The 22,919-nt window shown below is 41.4% G+C and overlaps 1 protein-coding gene across 1 annotated transcript; it reads left to right on the top strand.

Moving 5' to 3' along the window:
- The first annotated feature begins 2,126 nt into the window (after positions 1–2,126).
- Positions 2,127–22,763, top strand: LOC135248143 (serine palmitoyltransferase 2-like). The gene is made up of 12 exons (XM_064322432.1): positions 2,127–2,423; positions 5,701–5,895; positions 6,398–6,552; positions 7,688–7,836; positions 8,153–8,277; positions 9,603–9,696; positions 10,761–10,866; positions 11,314–11,533; positions 13,464–13,590; positions 18,804–18,939; positions 19,033–19,162; positions 20,670–22,763. Exons 1-12 carry the CDS (start codon positions 2,265–2,267, stop codon positions 20,790–20,792), a joined length of 1,719 nt encoding a protein of 572 aa, XP_064178502.1. The 5' UTR covers positions 2,127–2,264; the 3' UTR covers positions 20,793–22,763.
- The last annotated feature ends 156 nt before the right edge of the window (positions 22,764–22,919 follow it).

A 22,919-nucleotide genomic window follows, 5' to 3' on the forward strand; every position in this document is an offset into this window, starting at 1 on the left:
GTGTATCAGTTTTGATATCCCTTCTCTGGATTTCAGAATACATTCTACATGCAGAACTTGATTATTGAAATATTTTATTTGAAGAATTTGCAATCATTTATTGGTGTAATATAAAAATTGCACTTCTCAGTTTTTGTCACAGAATTTCATGCATTATCTTCCCAGCTGAAGAATCAACACCTCACCAATACTGATCAGGTATTTATAATAGAACAGTCGTCTGTCCATGTGCAGTGTTCATTTTTTTTTTTTTTTTCTGAAATGTCTCCACCCGTACCGTATTGTACTCATCAATGTTTTTGACTTTTTTTTAGCTAGTTCAGTGTTTAATGTGAAATGTATTCAGCTAATTTGCTTGCTGCATTAATCATCATCTGGATGCTCCAAGTGATTAATGGAAAAGAAACAGTCGCCTGGTCACTGGCATTTATAATAAGCTTACACTAGATTGGTCAGTATAGCTGGCAATTTGCTTTGTTATTGACTAAGAATACATTTTGCATTCCTGGAATTTTTAATTTGCCATTCACCAAAGCAGGAACAGGAATGGATTTTGTTAAATCCATCAACACTTTGAATCCTCTGAGTGAACACTGACCATTAATGCTTTTAAAAATTATTTTTATTTCATGTCTTGTTGTCCAGCCTAAGCAGTAAAATGGAGAATGAATCTTTTTTAAAATACTATTAAAAAGTGTTTTAAGTATATATAAATACTCAAAATATCTAATTTAAAAAAACATTTACTTCCATCAAGTATTGTTATTATCACTTTGTTCTTCCTAATTGGGTAGCTCAGTGTGCAAGGAGTTTGCATGCTGTCCCTATGTCCCTGTTGACTTTCCCTCAGCACTCTGGTCTCCTCCCATGATGCAGAGATGTGCTGTCTAAGTTAATTACCACCGCTAAAAGGAACCTTGTGTGTACATTGAAGGTCTGCTGATTAGCCTGCTCAACTAGACCAATGTCTCCAGCCAGGGAAACTAATCACACTGTATTTATTCTCTAAGAGTGACATCACATGCTGCAGCAGATGTTTCTGTCCTAACTAACTCACATCTCTGAAATCTGGTACAGAAGCCCCTGGATGGATGCAAGATAAGTCCTTGTCTGGGGTTTGGCCTACACATGTACTCCGTGCCTATTGGCTTCAACTCAAAAGATGTTGTGCAGCAATTAAGTTGTTTTTGGAGCTGAGAAATGTTGTCAGATATTGTTTCTTGTTCCATGATAAATTATCTAGTTACCACTACTACTGTTTTTGAATTTAAATGTCACTATTATCATAGGTTGGACACACACTGTATGTGACTCTGGCTGAATCAGTGCAAAATATATTTTCAATTAATGAATTGTTCATAGTCCATGTGCATACCTCTACTTTGTATTTAAGCTTTGAGGAAATACACAGGATCCAAGTCAAAGCTAGTGAGCTTTTCCCTTGTGAAAAATTACAGAAACGTTTTCATATTCATTTTTAGGTGACTGGCAGAGCCTAAGCTTCTACTTTTTTTACTACTACCTAGATGGCTTCCTCTTTACCTGCGTTAGATGAAGTAAAAAAGAACAAGTGTTGTTGTCTTTATTAGTTTCATTATTTATTCACTGAATTGTTAAACAAGCGAACGCAAAATGTGTATCCCTGCATGCCAGCTACATAATTCTGTTTGCCTTCTGGGGAGACTACCAGTCACGCTTGTAGAACTGGACACGGCATGATACAAGGGCAATAGTTTGAAAATAGTTTCAAACCTTTCATCATATTTTACGATTGCGTTACAGACAAAAACTTGTTTCCTATTGGAAAGTTTTGAAACGTTTTTTCTTTCGACGGACAACTGCTTTGCAATATATTATTTTTCCGCTTGTCAGAAAAAAATTTAGACGTCTATAAATATTTTGAGCTTCTGGTCAATTACTTATGAACAATGCACCTTGAGCAGGTGAGCTCTATGACTATGTCACATGCTGGAATGGCCCACACCCTTGGAAAGGTTATTGCAGTTTATTTCCAATGACGTTTTGACCACCTTCTTCATGAATGTAGAGTTGTAAGCCACTCCTATTTTTCTCGTTTGTGTAGATGTTGACTAATATAATTGGCTGTTCTCAGTGACCAGGCGTTTATTTCCGGATATCACAAGAGCTTGATTTTCAGGTTTCTACTCGTGGAATTTTGAGAGTTGATTCAAGGAGGGGATATTGAGTTTGTCTGCGTCTCATATCCATCATACCCACGTTAATGTAGATGTATATGTTCAACTATGCTATTAAGTATGACTGAAAGCTCAGAAAACAAGTCAGCAAATGGGGAAGTGTGCCACCGTGCTATAAACGGCATAAAGCCGCGGAAGAACGGTTTAGTGAAGAACAGTTACCTCCACCAACAGGAGCAGCCCAAGTACTGCTACCCCGAGGAGAAGGTGAGGCCCTGTCGTCAACGGTATTTGGTGTACATTAGGAAGGGCTGTGACTACTATGTAGGCTATTTCCAGAAGCTTGATAGTGTAACGTTAATGCCGTTACAGTTGCCAATTCTATCCATTTAGCCTGCTCACAATTCGATTTTTCCGGAATAGTTTGCTATCATTATTGAAGTGCCAATTATTTATGGATAACTCTGTTGGTTGTCGTTAGATGCTGGCAAGGTTTCTTTCCAGTGCCTGAAAGCTAACCTAACGGTATACATCACGTTAGCGCTCAAATGCCCAAGTCGATCACTTGTCATCGTCTCTTGTTTAGTCATTACTGTGCTATTTAGTGATTTGCGCTATTGCTGGTTACGTTGGTTAATGTTAACGTACGCCAGATATATATCTATGGTAATGTTGCTTGTGAGCCAGTTAACATGTATCGTACAAGCTAACGTTACCATGTGCTTTGCCTTGGACTTGTTTGCTAGAGTGCTGCCATGGACGTAGCTACCGACTGGAGACTAGACTAATGCATGGAATCAATTTTGTCATGTATACGTTTAGATATCTAGCTAAATGCATAGCATTCTTTTGAATAGCACACTTGGCATGTAGCTGTGTTGTCATAGTCGTTAAGTGCGTTATGTGAACACCTCACCAATTGCCTGATGGGGAGTTTTAAACGGGAAATTTATTGGAAAATTGTTAATTTTAAATGTGTTTTTCCCCTTATGCTACGTGGCTTTGTTGTTTAATTTTGACAGTATTTTCTGGCGTCCTATCTGTGAAACAGTCTTGGCCTAACTATTCTTGCAGTAGTTTTAGTGTATTGTTAGCACAACTCATTCATACCCAAGTTAACATTTTTGAAGGATTTCACACAAACAAATCAAACTTGGTAAAATAATGCCACAAATGAAGCAACGTAATGTTACGCTGATCGACTGTGCTATCGATGAGGATGGAACTAACGTTAACTTGGATCAAGAAGTTAGCAGATATCAAGTTGACGATAGCAAAGAAATCCTTTTAATTTGCAGAAGGCTCTACGATGTATGTACGACAAGCTAAAATAAAACCACAGCCAAATGGACGAGAAGAACGACCCCCTCCTTAATTCAAAGAAAAGGCAATGGGACGGATTTAGGTTGTTTATGTAGCCACATAGCTAGATCAGCCAGTTTTACTGTAGCAACGTCCGTTATTAAAGCTAAACGTGCCACTAACACGCCGACCTGGAAAAAAAATTAGTATGGCACACAACATTTCCAGTCTCCGAATTGCTGCTGTCTATCCAAGAACACCTGAGAATCTACCCATTGTTAGGATATTCGTGGATCAAATACATTTCTTTTTTGAAACCATGTGTTACGCATTTTCGTGAAAGTCTGTTGCGTTGCAAGCAACTGTCATGATACAATATGAAGATTAGTCTGCATTGTGTCAGTTCTTGAGACTTGTGAGTCCAACCACAAAGTATTAAACCGGAGGGGCTCGTTCAATACACACACACCCCTTTTAATCAAAGTGTAAAATTTGGCACCTGCAGAACTTTCCGTTTTTAAAAAAAAATTTTGCTTGAAGGTGCTCATTGCTGGGACATAAACTTGTTTTTCAAGTTGAATGTTAATCAGGCTCCTGTAGCCCAATGCATGCAGTCCTTTTAGTAGTTTCTACAGGGTATGTGCAGCGAATATGTCAGTGCATGCATTTTAGAAGTCAGATAATTTCCCAGCATTGTTACTAACCAAGGTGAGCACCACTTTGGTGTATGAATTTATTATAGACTTTATTACTTATTTATACATCAGAAGGATGCATGTTCAAATCATAAGAGCAAAACTATCTGTGTATCCTTGATAGGCCCATACATTCTTCTTGAGTTGTCTCATTAATCCAAGGGAGTTGCACCAGATAAGAGCATTTCATATGGAAATGACTGCCTAAAAGAAAGCTGTTTTTTTGTTGTCGTTTGTTTTGTTTTTTAAATAAATGAAAATGTTCATTACTAGGAGTTTGGTAAAAACCCATGTTAATTATTATTAATTAATACACAACATGGCTAAAAGTGTGTGGACACCCTAACATCACATTCATTTGTGCTTGTTGAACATTCCAAAACCATGAGTATTAATATGGAGTTGGTCCCCCCCACTCTTCTGGGAAGACTTTTCATTAGCTTTTGGAACATGGCTGCAGGGATTTGCTTTCATTCAGCCACAAGGGCATTAGTGATGTCGGGCACTGATGTTGGGCGATAAGTCTTGGTTTGCAGTTGGCATTCCAGTTTGAGGTCAGGGCTCTACAGGCTAGCCAAGTTCTTCCCACCAAATTCAGCAAACCCTTTCTTCATGGGCCTTGCTTTGTGCAAGGGGTATTGTCATGCTGAAACAGGAAAGAGCCTTCCCCAAACTGTTGCCACAAAGTTCAAAGTGCACCATGAAAAACAACCCCAGACCATTATTCCTCCTTTACCAAACTTTACAGTTGGCCCTATGCATTCAGACAGGTAGCATTCTCCGGGCATTCCCCAAACCCAGATTAGTCCGTCAGACTTCCAGACAGTGAAGCGTGATTCATTGCTACAGAGAACGCGTTTCACCTTCTCCAGAGTCCAATGGCGGTGTGCTTTATACCACTCCAGCTGACTCTTGTCATGGTGATCTCATGGTGTGCGGCTGTTTGGCTATGGAAACCCATTTCATGAAGCTCTCGATGAACAGTTCTTGTGCTGACATTGCTTCCAGGGGTAGTCTGGAACGCAGTAGTGAGTGTTGCAACCGAGGACGTAATATGTGCTATGTGCTACGCCCTTCAGCAGTCAGCAGTCCCTTTCTGTGAGCTTGTGTGGCCTAGGCTGAGCTGTTGTTGCTCCTAGACATTTCCACTTCACACTAACAACACTTACAGTTGACTGGGGCAGCTCTAGCAGGGCAGAAATTTGAGGAACTGACTTGTTGGAAAGGTGGCATCCCATGACAGTGCCACGTTGAAAGTCGGTGAGCTCTTCAGTACGGCCCGTTCTACTGCCAATGTTTGTCTATGCAGATTGCATAGCAGTATGCTTGATTTTATACACCTGTGAGCAGTGGGTGTGGTTGAAGTAGCTGAAACCACTCATTGGGAGGGGTATCCAGTATCCACATTCTTTTGGCCATGTAGTGTATTTGTTCTGAAACATGCCTTATGTCTGTTACCCTGCTTTGTTTGTTTTGTTGACCCATTTTTCCCACTTCATGGTAAACATTTGTAACGGTGTTGTACTTACTGTCTTGCTAACGTTTAGGTCCGACATATTGCCTGCAATGGAGGATTGTATAACCGGCCGTTCAATGAAACGTTTGAGGAGACTCCCATGCTGGTTGCTGTCCTCACGTACATGGGTTACGGCATTCTCACAATATTTGGATACCTTCGAGACTTCCTGAGGGAATGGAAAATTGAAAAGTGCCACATTGCCAGAGAAAGGGAAGAACAAAAGGTAAATATTTTGATTGGCTTTTTAAAGACTTTATCCACTAAAACTGCTTTTCTGTCAAGTTTTATTTACTAAAAGGGAAGGAAACACTTATTCATTGTTCAGACACGAGGGATGCTTATGACTTGAAGAATGGAAACATAGTTGTGTAAAACATGTTTTTATGCAGAAACTTTGGGGGGGGGGGGGGGCTTTTTAGGGAGTCATTCAGTAGGATTTCCTTTTGTTCTCTCCGTGAATGCAGAGGAACTTCTACTGTGCATTGTTTCATTTTCTTATGAACTTTGGTGGCAATTTTGAACATTGCCTGTTGCTAATTCAAGTTCATTGCTTCGCTATCAGCCATTTATTTCTTTGCAGGAAGATAAATGCTTTTTCTGACATTGGAACTATTTCAAGAAACTATTTTTGAGAAGAGCAAATATTTGGTTTTAAACATTTTTTAATATTTAATATGAACCACTGATGTATCACTGGGTTCATCCACCTTTTTCTTTGTTTCTAGGATTTTGTACCGCTTTATCAGGATTTTGAAAACTTTTACACTAGAAACTTGTATATGCGAATTCGGGACAGCTGGAACCGACCCATATGCAGTGTTCCGGGGGCCAAAATGGATCTGGTGGAGCGAGTGTCCCATGACTACAACTGGACCTTTGAGTGAGTGAGCGCTTCCATTTCTGAATGTGACCAGGGTTGGGTGGAATCACCTGTCTTAAATGTTATATTTAAAATGCTACTACATGTCTGCATCGTATTTAAATAATGACAACATAGTAAGAATGCACACAGTCTTCGAAATGTCAACATCAAAGGCAAGAAGCAAAAGGGAGTTGACCAAAATCAAGGGAATTTTTATTGAGAATAAATGGTGGAAAGCTGATTGGCTGTGTATGGTAAGAAGTCTGATAAATTCACAGGTTTGAACTGGTCTTCATTGTAAAAAGGGCATGTTTGCACCATTTGAATTTGAATCAATTTTTATAGTCTTAATTCATAAGCAGTAACAAACTGGTTAAACTACATGTTAGTTTCACATGGTGTTCAACATGTCTGGCAGTGTGATAAGGCCTGGACCACTAACTTGGTGCAAATCTGCAAAACTGTGAACATACCCGCTGTGAAAGATAAATGTGTACGTGGTATTATGGATTAAAAACAAGCATAGGGAGCTAACACAGAGGAAGAAGACAGTGGGCCAAGGTCTGATCCTTGTGGAACTCCCATCACAGCACAGGGTACAGATTGTACCTCTCCAGGGACCCTGTTAGACACTGGTAGAAGGCAGAGTGTATGAGGATCTGTTATTGGAACATCCAGTGATATAACTTCCACTTTTATTTTTCTTTTGGATCTGCACGTCAGAGTGCAGCTGCTTGTGCCAAGTAGAGGCCATCAGTCATGACCATTGATATTCTGATGTGTTCCGTTTGTCCACGGGGTTCTAGTCAACACCCTCGTGAAGTGTGCATGCCAGGAGGAAAAGTGCACAATTGCACCACAAGTGTTTACAATCAAGATTCCTTTCAGGCCTTTTACATACATATGATTCCGATAGAGCCGGTTGGCCACACAAATGATTAAATGTCGACAGTTTTAAATTATCACTACTTTTCTGCTGATATTATTGAGTGTTAGTATCAGTTCTGTTGTGGACTTTAGTATGTATTCCTTCACATGGATGTATGCATGTGGTAAATAGCACGCAGAACATACAATTCATTGAATTTATTTGAAAGGAAATATGTTAATGATGTGCACAAGGCGGGGATAAAAAAGGGTTATTTATCCTCAGATACACAGGCAAGGTGCTGAAAGATGTCATCAACCTGGGCTCGTACAATTACCTGGGCTTTGCTGAGAACACTGGGGTGTGCGCTGAAGCTGCTGCAGAGCTGACCAAAAAGTACGGAGTGGGCGTGAGCAGCACGAGGCAAGAGATGGGTAAGCCATTCATACCCTCCTACCACAGGGAATCATTTAATTCCATTGCAACAGATGTGCTTATGAGTGGCACTGAATTTAAGATGTTCACCTTCAATGAGGCCTGACAAGGAGCTTAAGTCTGCTGTTTAGATGTAAACATGCAATACTTAGTTATCACGTGATAACGCAGTCCTCATGTACAGTTAACTACCAAATAACCAGCCTCAAAGGGACCAGAAGGGAGGCAGATACATGAAAGGTTGGCTAAACCATTAAACATTAGGATAAATATATTGTCAAAGTGTGTCTAACTGGTGTAATATTGTTGGCTCAGGTAACTTGGACAAGCATGAAGAACTGGAGAAGCTCATAGCAAAATTCCTGGGAGTGGAGTCTGCCATGGCCTTTGGCATGGGTTTTGCAACCAACTCAATGAATATTCCGGCACTTGTTGGCAAGGTATGAAGGACCCTCTCAGACAACAAGGTTCTCTGAGCTCTTCTCTCAGTTTTACTCTCTCCCTTTCTCTCCCTTATCACTGTCTTCCTCTTGCTCTTCTTTTCTGTTCTGCCTTTGTCCCATTTTAAAATGCGTTAAAAGATCATTGACACGTCTGCTGTATCATCTCACAAGGGTTGTGTCGTACTGACCATTGTGTGGCTCTGTAATGTTAAATAGGGTATTTATAATACGGAAGGGAAATTTCATCTGGCTCTGGGCACAGAATCTGTTGACTGTTCCACAAGCTTCCTTTACCGTTCTGTCTCCATGGCGCCGGCACATGACCTCAAGCCCTTGAGACTGCACAAGAAGAGAAGCAGATAAGACAAAATATCTGCAGGATACGGGATTGCCTCAGAGCAACGTAGTTTATTTTTTCCATTTCAACGCCACTTCCTGTTTTAGGGCAGGAGTCCCCATTGTGATGTTGAGCACACAGCAGCTGCCAGTGTGATAGTGTAATTTTCTTTTCCTGATTATTTGCTGCTCAAGATTAGATTGTAAATGTTTCAGAGCTACAGTTGTAGAAGAATAGTGAATGTGTTGCCTCCATGGTTAGCCAGGTGGGAGTCTCCATTGAGGAGTTGTTTTATTTATTTGTTTCATTTTTTTTTATTAAACATTTGATGGGCCGTTTCTTTCTCTATTGTAATTTTGTCATTGACATTGTGGCAGTCAGGAGGCAAAGAGGATTACTGTCCACTTAATCATAAAATGGTAATGTTACTGCACAAATGTATAAGATTAGTTGTGGAAGAAAGCCATCTGAACGTGCTTTGATGGCTTGTATTTATATTGTGTAAATACTGACTTGCCAGGATTGAGGCATATTTTCACTTCCCTTTGGCTAGGGAGGGAAATTCATGTAACCTTGACACTTCATTGTGAAATTGATAAATTAAAGGAAGCATTATCAACCCTTCCTGTAGATGCACACCAAGTTGGGACAACTTTAATGTGGGCTAATGTTTATTTATATGTGTTAAAACAATTTTATTTAAAATAGCTACTCTCCATATTTCATGAGATCCTGAGATTTTGGTGAATCTGACATTGCTTTTGTCTGATTAAATGAGTGAGATAATCGCCTCATTCATGTTTATCTTAGTGATGTGAAATGGGAGTGTTGCTCCTTCAGTGCTAAGAAAGCGTGATGCAATGCAGTCCCGGTGCTGGTTCAGTCTGCGCTGATCCCTCTGTGTTGTCAGTTATATTTTTTCTGGAAGCAGCTTAGCGTAAGTGAGTACTGCTGATGACACGGTCTCGGGGCTCCTCCCTCTCAGGGCTGTCTGATCCTGAGTGACGAGCTGAACCACGCCTCCCTGGTGCTGGGAGCCAGACTGTCCAGATCCACAATCCGCGTCTTCAAACACAACAGTGAGCCTGCTTTCTGTCTCTGCACTGTTCTGATTTACTCTTCTCTTTACACTGCCTAGCAACAACCACCATTCCTAAGTGTTCAAAGCACTGGTCTCTGTCTGAAGGTTTATATCTGAAACAGATCAACAAAGAGCAGTGGAGTGTTAACTCTGCGTTGCTAAGAGTGGCAGTGAGTATTGTTGTCTTGTTACCATATTTTCATAGGCTAGGTTTACACCACAGTTCTTGATGCCCAGTTTTGATTGCCTATATCCTATTTTTTGACCACCTGTTTACATCTAATTTAAAAAGTGACCCATATCCAATAAGGCTGCCTGAAGGGACATTAAAGCTTGAACACAGTTTACACTCAAAACAATCTACATGCTTACACAAGCGATTGGTTGCCGATACAAAAGTAAACAACCACGCCGCCACAGCTATATCACCATCTCAAATGGACTCAGAACAAGGCAGAAATGATAATTCAAGCTATTGCTTTTGGAAGCATCTGAGGTCCACAACGAACATCCCCTGTGTTTGGCCTATACTGACTCTTCGCCCCGCAAGCTTAAAAAGCGTGTAACCTTTTCGGTATTCGTTCACTGCCCTGAGCCTTCTTCCTCCATTTAATTTCTCTAAATGTTTAACTTTACCAGCGGAGAGTGGAGCATGCAGTTTTCAAGTTAATGTGACACTGAAACTGTAGAACCAGGCCTGTGCTTGGTTGTGGCATTAATTTCCTGTGGGCTGAAATAATCTGAAACATGGACAATGCCATAATGGGACAGACTGAGATAGCCATGCATAGATATGTATGCATCAGTGGCATAGTTTTCATTTTAACTTTGCGAGAGACGCAATGCTGGGCCATCTAGCCTGTAATTGAGGGGGACAGTTAATTTGTATGAAAATATTGAAATATATCTGTGTGTATAGCGTGCATGGAATTGGATGAAAATTTCAAGGTCAGACAGGTCAGATGCTGAATTCTTTAATAGGCCTAATACGTGTACCATGTTCTGTATTTGAATAGGGCTGAATAGTCATAATGAGTCTCATTGACTGTTGGGTTTTTTCAGACATCCAGAGTTTGGAGAAGCTCTTGAGAGACGCCATTGTTCATGGGCAGCCCCGGACTCACAGACCCTGGAAGAAGATCCTCATCCTGGTGGAGGGAATCTACAGGTATACTGAGCGGGTGCCAAGTTAAATGTTCAGTGTTCGTTCAACTTTGAGTTTATCTGTGTCCAATAAAGGTAATGATGATAATAATAACTTTTACACTTATCTGGCACTTTTGAGAACATACCGCTCGAAGGCATTTTACAAAACAATAGAAAAAAGTGGATTAAACAAACCAAAATAACACATGAATATAAAATTAGATCTACAAAAATAGTGAAGCATTGAAAAGGATAAGAGAATATCGCATGCTCTGTCGGAGTAAAATGTGTCAGAGTTGATTTAACACTGAACATTTTCCTGTGTGCGTCTTCCATTTTTTTACATGCTTGCGGGCAAAAGAGAAGGCCTGCACTTGCTACAATCTACTGATTGTGATTCCTTAATAAATAATCTCCCTGTGGTTTGGCTGTTGTGTTCCATGCCCCCCACCCCCTTCTCTTCTCACAGCATGGAGGGCTCCATCGTGCAACTTCCTGAGATTGTGGCCCTGAAAAAGAAGTACAAGGCCTACCTGTACCTGGACGAGGCCCACAGCATCGGAGCGCTGGGTCCCAACGGGAGAGGGGTGGTCGACTACTTTGGGCTGGACCCCCGGGACGTGGACGTCATGATGGGGACCTTCACCAAGAGCTTTGGGTCAGCTGGGGGATACATTGGAGGAAAAAAGGTAAAGGAGATGTGATCCTCAGACAATTTAGCTACACTCATTCAATTTATCATGTGAATTTATTATTTGCTTTAGGGCATTCTGAATATAATACTATTAACTGAGTGCTATGGGTCCAACATCACCATAACTCCTCCAACCTGAAGAGTGAGCGGTCTGTCATTAGATAAAACAGCAGGGTAAGTGCGCATGTAAAAGCAGCTTGCTTGCCCATGTCTCCTGCGGCTCCTTTAAGACAGCCAGTAGTCTCAAGTTGCCTGTCCGTGGCTCCTCGTAAAGCCGGACAGGACTTGCGTCATTCATAAAGTATTTCTTCACCAGTCTCCTAGGCATTTGTGTTCCTCATGACGCCAATAAGGCTGATTGCATTGGTAGATAACATTGGTAACACACTGTTGATGACCATGTTGACAACTCAGCGGGCTATTGTTCCCCTCCAGTGTTGTTTTTCAGGAATATGGGTTGTTACGTATGTGCATTGTCCTTGAGTAATGAATGGATTCATCCACTGGTGCTTATCAGCAGTCGCGCTCGTCCATGGAATGCTGCATCTTTGAAACTCAGGACATTTCAGAATCTGCGTTTTGCACAAATTCACTTGTATTGTGGTGAAAATACCTTTTTTTTTTGCCATAATATGTGACTCACAATCATAACACAAAAAATGTATGTCATTCATAATTTTGTTATTATGCTTGTAACAGAAGTGGGAAGAAATGGCGGAATAACAGGATTAAATAAACTACAAATAATGTTTTGGACCAAGAGAATTTTTTGCCACACAGACTAATAATATTAAAGACCGTAGGAGCAATTTCCATTTTAATTTACTTGCGTTGAGCAAGCTAGCTAAGGCGTGACATCTTGTTTTTGACATGGGATTCAGATGAAACGCTGTCTCTTTGAATCTCGCAATGCTGCCAATGGTTGTGTAAATATTATGATCAATAAACAACACAAATGTCAGACACCTAAAGACACCTGGCTTAGAGAAACAGAATTACTAATTTTGTTGTGGTTCAAGTCTGGGTTATTGCCTGTTGTAACCTTAAAAAATTTTTTTTTTTTTTTAAAAGACCTCTTGAATATCTGCATTTATAGGATGTGGGGTATTTTTGTTCCCCTGCATTTTGGCAGAATCCTGTGTTAACGTTTAAGTAGTGTGAAATCTGGACACCAGAATTCATGAGCTGGAAAAAAGTATTTTTAATAAAAAATGAACAGCACCAATTAATCTTGTTTGGGATGGTTTACATTCAAATATACAAAATAAATTATAATGTCAATGTGTGGCATTCCCATGAATAAAATGCAAATTTACTGCAAATGCACAGTTACTGTGGTTTGTTTGCATGATTACCTTGAGGAAGTTATGTGAAATTATAGCACCCTGGAGGTTTTTCCAACGAATTCTTATGTTTTAACGACGTCATAACAGGCTACCTTGGGGTGAGTCCTAAGTGCACTCTGGTATTAAATGCTTTCACAATAGCAAGGCCTAAATGATCCTCTCCTCTCTTTGTTGTATCAAGGCGTGGGTGATTGAGTAAGCGTGAGTCAGATTTAAACGTGACATTCACTCTCAGCATTGTGCTGATTTTCATACTGTAACCTTTGTCCCAGGGCTTTAGTGTCAGGTCTTCAGTAAAGGACTTTCTGTCTGCCTTTTGTGATGTTCAGTGCCGATACTCAGAATCCTGACCTAAATAATCACCAAAACTTAAGTAGGCATTGATAAAATGGAGATGACCGAGAGAAAGACCTTACTCTGCTCCTGATACTAAAGAACTCTCAACAGATTGCATTTACGTAATTTCTTTTGTTAACTTGTATTTGTATCATGAAATTTGTGTCATGTCATGATATAAAATGTATCTCCAAATCATGTAAGTGAACTGAATGTTTAGAGAACTCTTTGTTCTCTCTACAGGAGCTGATAGACTACCTACGTACACATTCTCACAGTGCTGTCTACGCCACGTCCATGTCACCCCCCGTGGTGGAACAAATCATCGCTTCTATGAAGTGCATTATGGGAGAGGACGGGACCACCATTGGTGAGTTTGAAAACGGGGGCATTGCTGTTGGCAGTTTCGGCTGATACAAGCCAAGGTGTCCCAGATTGAGCCAAAGTGTTGTCCATACAAGTGTTATACACAAGGTGGCAGTATTGGCCTGTCAAGAGTATGGTTTGCCAGGAGTGAGCCTCAGTTCAACTGTGTGTCTAAGTTTGCAAGTATACAGTCCTCACACTAAGGGTTAGAGGAAAGCTTAACTGCTGATCAGTTGCACAGATGTGCATCTCCATACTCCATACATTAATCTCCAATTAAAATGTTTGGCAGTTTATTTAATGCACGGAAACGATTAACCCATAACCCGCCATTGGCAGCGTATCCAGATTCTTTGAGACTGCCCTAAACCTTCTCCTGCCAATCAGCCTTCTCAGGACCGCTACAACAAACAGCCATCCTTCTCATGTCATATTCAAGTGGAAAGAGACAAGTATGAGCAATGGGCATGTAACACACACTTAGCTTCCGGACAAAGACTCGTCATTCCCAACACCAAGCCTTGGTACCGTATATATATTTTAAGGTGGCGGGGGTTTATTTTAGATCACCACTTTCCCCATCTATTGCCCAACGAACAAAATGAATCGGTGTGGAAGGTGCAACACTGTGCGAGTCCAGTTCGCCTTCCTGCCATCTTAGTTTGAGTGACCGCGATGAGCCACATGTGCACGGATGCTTTTATATGCACGCTCCACAAAACGTGCATTGTGACGCACATCATTGGAACATGTCAGTATAACCACCAAATTTTAAAGTGTAAAACATGGAGCAATATTTTCTTTTCTGCCAATTCGGGGTCCTTAAATATATAAATTTGCGAAGGATGGTGTACCGTGACGGGGTTACAAGGCGTACGCGACGCAGTAACAGAGCTAAGAGCTCGGCCCAGTTTGTGTTATGTGATGCTAATTATGTGAAGAATTAACACTGTTTCAAGTAGGAATTGGGTCATTGGCCACCTGGTAAAACAGGGAACACAAAGCAAAGCCAATCAAAATTTGTTAGGTTGGGGGGTGGTAAAGAGCGGATTTCCTGTGTGTCCCCCTGAGAGCACACACCTTTCAGACCCACTTGGGCTGGTGTTGTTTTACACTTAAGGCAATGGGAAGCCTGGAATCATTTCAGCTCAGTTGTTTCGTCCTTGTCGGATTCAGTAGGAGCTGTTAGGCCAGTGAGTGCAAGTGACTCTTTCTCTAATTTGGCAGAAGTGTCCATTGAATATGCACTGCTGTTTTATGCTCCTTTTCATTTTGTCTAGTCTGTTGGTGATTAAAGTTGTTTTGTTTCTTGTTTGGTTTTTTTTGTCAAATTTTAAGCCCCTTGAACCAAAACCTAGTTGAGATGCACTTTAGATTGTGTCCACAGAAACATTTTTTAAAAATTTAATATGCAACTTAAATCTTTCAGAATCCGTTTGTTGTTTCCCCAAGACATTAACAACTCAGTCAACAACGTTTTCAGATATCGGTCCATTAGCTTAACATTTACTCACTGTTTTTCAAATATTTAAAATACTATAATTCATCAGTATAACCCACGTGTATTCTTTGGTTTTAACTAACCCAGTGCTTGGATCCCACCTGTGGTCCAAAGGAACTGCTAAATGAAGTGTTTGTGTTGTGGTGAATTAAAACTGTGATTGCACAAACCCTAGGGCAATTAAATTTAAAATGGGTTCTGTTTCATGTTAACCTAGATTTTAAACTTCCCACATGTAGGCAATGTGTGCAAAGTATGCAAGTGCTGTAAGCATGTGCATGTTTAGTGACAACAGATGCAAGAAACGCCGATAAGTTTCGTTGTCTTAGTGGGCTGACTAAGTTCTCCAATCAGAAAGGTAAACCTCAGAATCAAACCTGGAACGTTTTCAATCCGGGGGCTTTGCCTGGTGTTTTCGGAAGCCAGAGGGTAGTTGTTCGTGACTCAGATGCGTTCAAGATAATTGTCTTGTTTGTCAGTCACTAGGTGCAAACAACTGTCGACAAAGGAGCCTTTGCAAGGAGTTACTTTAACTCATAAATCCATCCAGCCTTCCTCCTACAGGTGCAATAAAGTGTGTTTGTCATTCCTGAGACTGCCCAGGCGTTTGAGGAAGAGAATGGGGTTATGTAGCGGAGAATGTGTCTCATTTGTTCAGGGCATCTTCGAGATGGGCTTCACCTTGTGTGCTCAGTCAGGCCCGGCCAGCGACAGCCATTTGTCTTCGTCCGAGGTGTTGACTTCTGCCGGGCCGGTGCCCAGAGACACGTGTTTTAGGTGTTAAAGTGTATTTGTCCATGACCCCCTCTTGGGATGAGTGCAGGCCTCTGAGCCGTCCGGCTCGCGGGCGAGGGAGTCGTGGATCATCTCTCTACCGCCACCCTGCAGTCCTTGATTTGTCGAGATTCTGATAAGTTTGTTCCTTCCTGCTCTCGCTCGCACGTGTTTCGTGATTTACTCAAAGAACTGCAGGAACTCCAGTGAGAACTCCAAGTGTAAGATGAGTGGGTGGAGATATGCAAGGGAAAATTTTCATTAATTCATTAAATTTTTCACATTTATTTACCGAGTGATTTTATTAATTGCTTTAAAGGGTTTTATTTTTTAAAGGGTAAATTGCTTTTAATTGGGTTTTAGTTTGAATAGATTCTTGTATTCAGGTAAGTGGGATATATAATGGAGATTGAGTGTTTTAAGTGTTGCTAAATCAGTTTTTGAACCCCCTAACATGGGTTCCTTCCGGAATAACGACATGTTTCAACTGCCGGCGCACAAAAGAGCTTGAAAGGCGGGAGGAGATTCATCCATTCTTCATGGGATTGTTTGAACATGTGTCACAAACATGGCAAATGAATCAGAGAGATGAATGGTCTGACTCCAGCCCGGCTTCCTGGCCTTGCTCTCGGGCCGAGACCCTTGCGGGGGCGTCCCCCTCGTCAGGAGCTCCGCTCCGCTTCGAGCGGGCGTTTGTAATTATCTCCCGCTAGATGAAAAGGAAGTGAGGAGAAGCCTTCATTTGAAAGGAATACGGCTCCCACATCTGGAAGCTCTTTAAGACGCCTGTTTCACTCCAAATCTCCAGTCAGTGTCTGGAAGGAGTTAAGAATGTGTATTGTGAAACTGGTCGCTGAAAGTGTACCCCAGAAAGATTTACTTTTGGAGGCACCCTTTTTCAAGAAGAACATGCACGTTGACTGAAGGGTTTGAAGTTAGGAGTTTGAGTTTCCCTAAAATCTTTATTGCTTTCAGATGCATGTTAGTATTTAATGTATTCTTTCTTGTGGTTTACGATGCCGGTGAGATATCCGAGGGAACCTCCTTGTTTTTTTATGCTCTTCTCAAATGATGGTGACTGTGCGTTCATAAGGTGTCCCATCTTGGAACAGTCGCAGAAGAATGATCGCTCAAACCAGACCCTCTCTCACAAATATGACCGCTCAGAAGTATGTCTTCATCTAGCTGATGTGCTTTAATGGTATGCCTTGAGGGTATTCCTCATGTTTTGAAACGGTGAGGTAGGTGATTAGGCCATGTAGGATACGATTGGGGCTGGGGGGGCTGAAATATTTTTGGTTTGGGGGTAATTTTGTGGAATTCGGTGTGCTTTAACATAATCCACGAGGCATTAACGTGCTACGTAATACGGCTTAAATGGCTGTTGATTGCATACAAATGAGATCTGTCCTGGTGGAAGCTGCTCATTCGTCAGTGTAATTTATCACTGCCTTGGCTGTTGCTCCTAAAAGGGGACACTTCGGGGGGGGGCGGTTTGTGGCGGGGCCTGGTTTCATTGCTCCGTGTTTAAGATTACGCATTGCAGAGAGTTGATTTTCAGCCACAGAACCGGTGACCCGGTCACGACTTGCTGTATCTGTCAGTGGCCAATTTACACCGGCGGTGGTAGGGGGTGGGGGGTCGCTGGAAGATTCCAGTTTCACAGCCAGTCGAGGCGCTTTTCACGAGAGCACGTCGGATAGACCGCACGTGTCCCACGCGATCGGCTCTCACGTTGCACTTTCGTTAAGCGCCCTGTTTTTCTTTTCCCCCTCGCCAATGATCACCGCTTTCTTTCCCCTCTCCTTTCAGGAAAGACGTGTTGTAAAGCAAAACCTGCGTGGGGGGTACCAGATGTTTACTTTTTCCTGCTAAAAATATTCAATGGAAACTCTTGCATTCGAGGCCTCGTTTGATACTGCGTGGAATTTGCGGGCCACAGATGGCCGATCCCCTGTCTCACGGTGCAGCACGCCAAAATCGTAGGATTCAGTATGTACAGTTTAGAGTTTAGTCCGTAAGCGGGCGATTTCAGCCAAAGCGACTTACAAAAGTGCATTTTGCATGGTGTGAAGCTGATGTTGGTCGCCTGACCGACGCAAGGAGAGAGATGGCTGGGGAAAAGGAGATTCCTCTGAGCAAGTCCTCAGCATGCATGGAATGTTTGACAAGTGAGAACCAATACGAGTAAACGTAACCTTTTGAATGGATCACTCTGCAGTTGGCCAAACGTTTCTGAATTCCGTCAGGCTCGGGACGAGCCCGCGTGCTCTCGAGCGCATTCTCAGGAACCCCTGTCAGGCTGCATGTGTTCGAGCGCGGTTTTGCGATTCCTTTCTGCGGCCTCATCTAATGGGACCGCCATGCAAAGCATGGAAAAGGGCTTCATCCAGACGTGAGCTGGGAATGGCGCGGGATGAATGTGGTATGGATGGCTTTGATGCTTCATTCATTTGTGGGTTTTGTGACTCACGGAGCACTGCTTTGCTTTGGAAGTTAATGAATCTCTCTGCCAAACACATGAGGGCGTGGGAAGAAATGTAATATTAGTGTCTGATGGACATATGGAAGGTTAGCAGATAGGTCCATTAGGCACGCATGGGTTTATGTGAAGGGCTATGTTGTCACAATGGCATTAAGTCTTAAGATGAATAGCATCTACATGTTCTAATTAGTTCAATAGGCTTGTGGTTGGCTAAGAGTTGATTAGACACTAGCTGTTGTCTGGCCGTTTCATCTGAGACTTTACGCCACCGGGGAGGTTTTCTGCTTTCCAGTTGCTCATTCATTTTGAACTTGGCAGGGTGTACGTATGGTTTTATTACCAGCAAGTGCTCTGAGGCATAACGTTATAGCCTAAATTAATTGTCTTGAAAACAAAAGACTGGAAACATTGACAAAGGTGAGTTTTACCGAGCGTGTCTGAATTCCGGTCTCCGCAGGTCGTGAGCGGGTTCGGCAGCTGGCGGAGAACACGACGTACTTCCGCAGAAGACTCCAGGAAATGGGCTTCATCACCTACGGGAACAGCGACTCCCCCGTCGTTCCCATGATGCTCTACATGCCAGCGAAAATCGGGTAGGTTTGCAGCCTCGCGCATCGCTAAGTGTCACAGGTGGTGTATTGACCTGAGTGACGGGCATTAATTTCTCCCCCTCTGGTTTTTTCCAGTGCGTTTGGGCGGGAGATGCTGAAGAGGAACATTGGGGTGGTGGTGGTTGGGTTCCCAGCAACGCCCATCATTGAGTCCAGAGCTCGCTTCTGTATTTCTGCAGCGCATACCAAAGAAATGCTGGACATGGTAAGGGCCTTCAGTCTCCCTCTATATGAACCGAGCGCCCTCCACCTCATCAGCCCACAATCAGCCAGCCCTTTAACCCCCTCAGCATTCTCTGTAGCCAGCCAATAGGAATTGGCCAATATTTACATCCTTCAAGCAAATCCAAGCTGAATTTGCTAATGTTATTCTGTGCTGTTAGCACATTTCATCTTAAGACTTCAAAAAATATCCAAATGCTGCAATTTCCCCATCAGACAAGACCTTTGATGGAAGCGGCCTGACCCATAGCAAAGGCGTAAATTGTGAAATAAACATGGCACTTGTTAAAAGCTCATTTGCTTGCTAAACTGAGCTGAACTGCATTGCCAGGTTAAGTGAGGATACATGCAACAGCTATGCACTGAACAGCCGGCTGAGAGATTTTACAACTCTGAGGTCATTAAAATGAAATGAGCAACACGGTTCGCCCTCTTAATGAAACGCTCGGTATCTTAGTACCGGTTTAGAACCCCAGTCCTTCAATTAGGCCAGTGAGCACATTTTAGGATTTCATAGGCCAGTTATGGAAGTCTGTAATAAAGCTTGTAGGCGTGTTAATGCTCCCCTTCAAAGCTAGAAAGGGCCATGTGCGACATGAATGAATTTAAGAAGTTAGTCCCCGTTCCACGTGTGAGAGGAGGGCTTTACGTAACCATGGCTTCCATGTTGCTCTGCTTTTTGGCAGGAGATCAAAGAGCATCTAATCTGCCTCCCCAAGGACACTTGATTTAGCCATGCTGAAAAGTATATTGCGCTTTTTTCCCCCCTCCAAAAAGCCCCACTCCGCAATAGAATCGCCTTTGTTGAGCAAGTCCTCATATGAAACCCCACATTTTTCTTGTTTTAAATAAGTCCCCTTTCAAGCACATGTTCATGAAATGGTTAACATTTTTAATTCAGGACTTTGGGGTGGGGGGGTGGAGGAAAGAGGAAAGAAAAGGGCAAATTGCTTCCACATGGCTGGCAGTAACACAATACAGAAAGGTGTTCTCTATTGCGAAAGAATACTTTCACTTGACTTTGGTTTGGCTTCTATTTCTCTGATGGTCTTTGCCATGCAGTTTCAAAAGCTGTAGTTCTACTAGTGCTGTTCTTAATGTAGAGTGGAATCTTTCATGTGTGGTATTGAAATCTGTTGGTGATCTGTTTCTGTCAGATTGATTTATTAACTGCATCTTCCCTCCATACTGGCTTACTTTTGAACACACATGAGATCCACATATATTATTCTTGATCTGGTAAACCAGCCTGAAATGACTGCTTGTGTGTTAATTGCCCACTGCTTTGCACATGCTGTTGAACTGCGTGTTATTTGATCCCTTTTAATGGGTAACATAAAAGGCTCATGCACAGTGCCCCAATCATATCACTGAGCGTGATATGAAGTCATTGTGTGCACATTGTTTTCCTGTCTTAACCTGACACCATAGCGGATTTTGCATTTCCAGCCATTGCAGCCATGACCAACCTCTCTGCTCCCTGTTCACAGGCATTAAGCGTCATCAGCGAGGTGGGCGACCTGTTGCATGTGAAGTACTCCCGACGCAGGATACTTCCCTCGCTGGATCGATCCTTTGATGAAGAGACCACATACGAAGAGAGCGAAGATTGAATGTCCTCCACAGCAACCAAACGTGCACTGCTCGTCTGAAGCACTCGGTGAAAATTCACAGAACCACTTAATATATGGCCTGAGCCCCTTTTACCCTCCTTATTTTCACACGTGGAGCTCATGAGGACCAAGCAGTGTCCAGAGAGAGAGCGCTTTCTGTTTCTTTTCCTTTTGTCTGAAGCACTGTTGGGTTTGTTACTTAAATTTGTGGCTTTTTTGTTTATTTTTGGAACTCTGCAGACGACGGATTGTCGGTGTGTTTGTGTACCCAGATTGATTGTGTGCAGTATCAACTCTGAACCTCTTAGATTGCCACATTTTAAAAAGGGAGCCAATAAGAAATTGAGAACCAAAATATTTTAAAATAGGAACTGATTTCCGTCCAAAAACCACTAAAGTGTATAAGTTTCTGTTTCCGTATCAATGCAAGTGTACTTTCTTTCATGTATCACATATCTGATTGTTAACAGTTTTAGCTTTCAGTTTTGTCTTTTTGTATTACTTGAATTTCTGCCAGGACCAATCTCTAACTTGAATCTAGGCATTATCTTTCTTGCTTTACCAAAGTATTTTATTTTTTATGTTTTAGATGGGAACACAAATCGGCAGCTTTGGGAAATGTCAATGCAAATGACTCCTCTGTGAGCAACAGCATGCACAGCCATGCAGAGCTGTCAAAATGGCTTTCCAAATGATTCCACTTAGAGCTTTTTGAAAATGGCTAAGACCTGTTAACTAATTTTTTTATTCTGTTTTCAAAAATAAACTATCAGTTGTATATTTCAGTACGGGACAGATATATTTAAAGTGCAATCTTGTTGATTAAGTGCTACTGTTTAGAGAGGGTTTTCTTCATCTTACATTTTATACTGCTGTGATTATTTTTGTTTGTTTTTTAAAGCTTATCTGTGCTCATCTGTATTGTTTGTCATTACCAAAGACAATTAAGGTGTTCTTAAATGCTTTCTAGTCTTTGAAGGAATGTGCGTTGGTTTCATGGTCATGGAGCGGTCTAAAAGTGACTTGCACTTGCTCTTAGTTGCCTTTGATGCATCCTTTTTTATGTACAGATTTATTTAAAGTTTCACATATTTTTTTCACAAGGGAAAAAATGGCAGCTCCAAACACTGTCAAAATGCATGCATGTTTACAGACTGCATGCTCCCAGTGCAAGTACTACTGATGGGTATTTTTATCATTTCTAATCTTTAAAAATGCATGTATGACGTAGTCAACTGAAGCTGCTAGTTTACAGAAAAAAAGGTGCTGAATTAAGCATATTTCACTGTTTTGTGACTTGTCTTAAAACCAGGAGTCATTCCAGATTTAGTTTTAAACGACCAGCTTAATCTTATGAATTGGTCTCCCCCCATTGCTCATACATTTTAATGCATCAAAATATTTCAAACGTGTTTGGTCAGTTTTTGTCTGCTTTGCTTGACAGTAGAACTTGAAACAATGTGAAGTCAGAAGATGACCATCTGACAGAAAGCAATGAAAGAGTGAAACTTAATACAGTAATGACTAGAATGTAAACTCTTACGTTATAACCAGTCTGAATTGCAACCTAAAGTCAACTGGAATTGTTTAAGTGTAAAAAGATGTCTATTTATATTATGAATGATACAAGTCATTCTGTTACTTTCTTTAAAGTTGAAAGTTCACTACTGGAGTAATATATTTTCTTTTTTTTGTATTATTGTTTTTGCATTTTGAAAATATGGCATGGTAATGACAAACGCATAACTTCTGTCAAAACTGAATGTTCAAACTGTCAGGGAAAGTGCAGTAAATTAGAGTCTTGGATATTGGACTGCTTTTAAAATACATGTATGTGTTCTAATGTAACTTGCTACCAATAATGCATAGAAATCACATATTTTTGATCAATGCTGTTTGCTGCATATTGGTGAATCACTTCAATGTCTCATGTTTCACTTCTTTTAAATATTAAAATATGACTGAACATAATCTTGTTTACTTTATATTTCTTTCATGCATAAATATTGAGATGATATGTCACAACATATGTCCAGTTGTACATTAAGCATAAGAAGTGTCCCTTTAGTGCATATACTGTATGGTGATAAGAGTTAGGATTGTTGACCTGTTGGCCTGAGATAAGTA

The sequence above is a fragment of the Anguilla rostrata genome, chromosome 1, assembly GCF_018555375.3.
Source record: "Anguilla rostrata isolate EN2019 chromosome 1, ASM1855537v3, whole genome shotgun sequence".
NCBI classification, from domain to species: domain Eukaryota; kingdom Metazoa; phylum Chordata; class Actinopteri; order Anguilliformes; family Anguillidae; genus Anguilla; species Anguilla rostrata.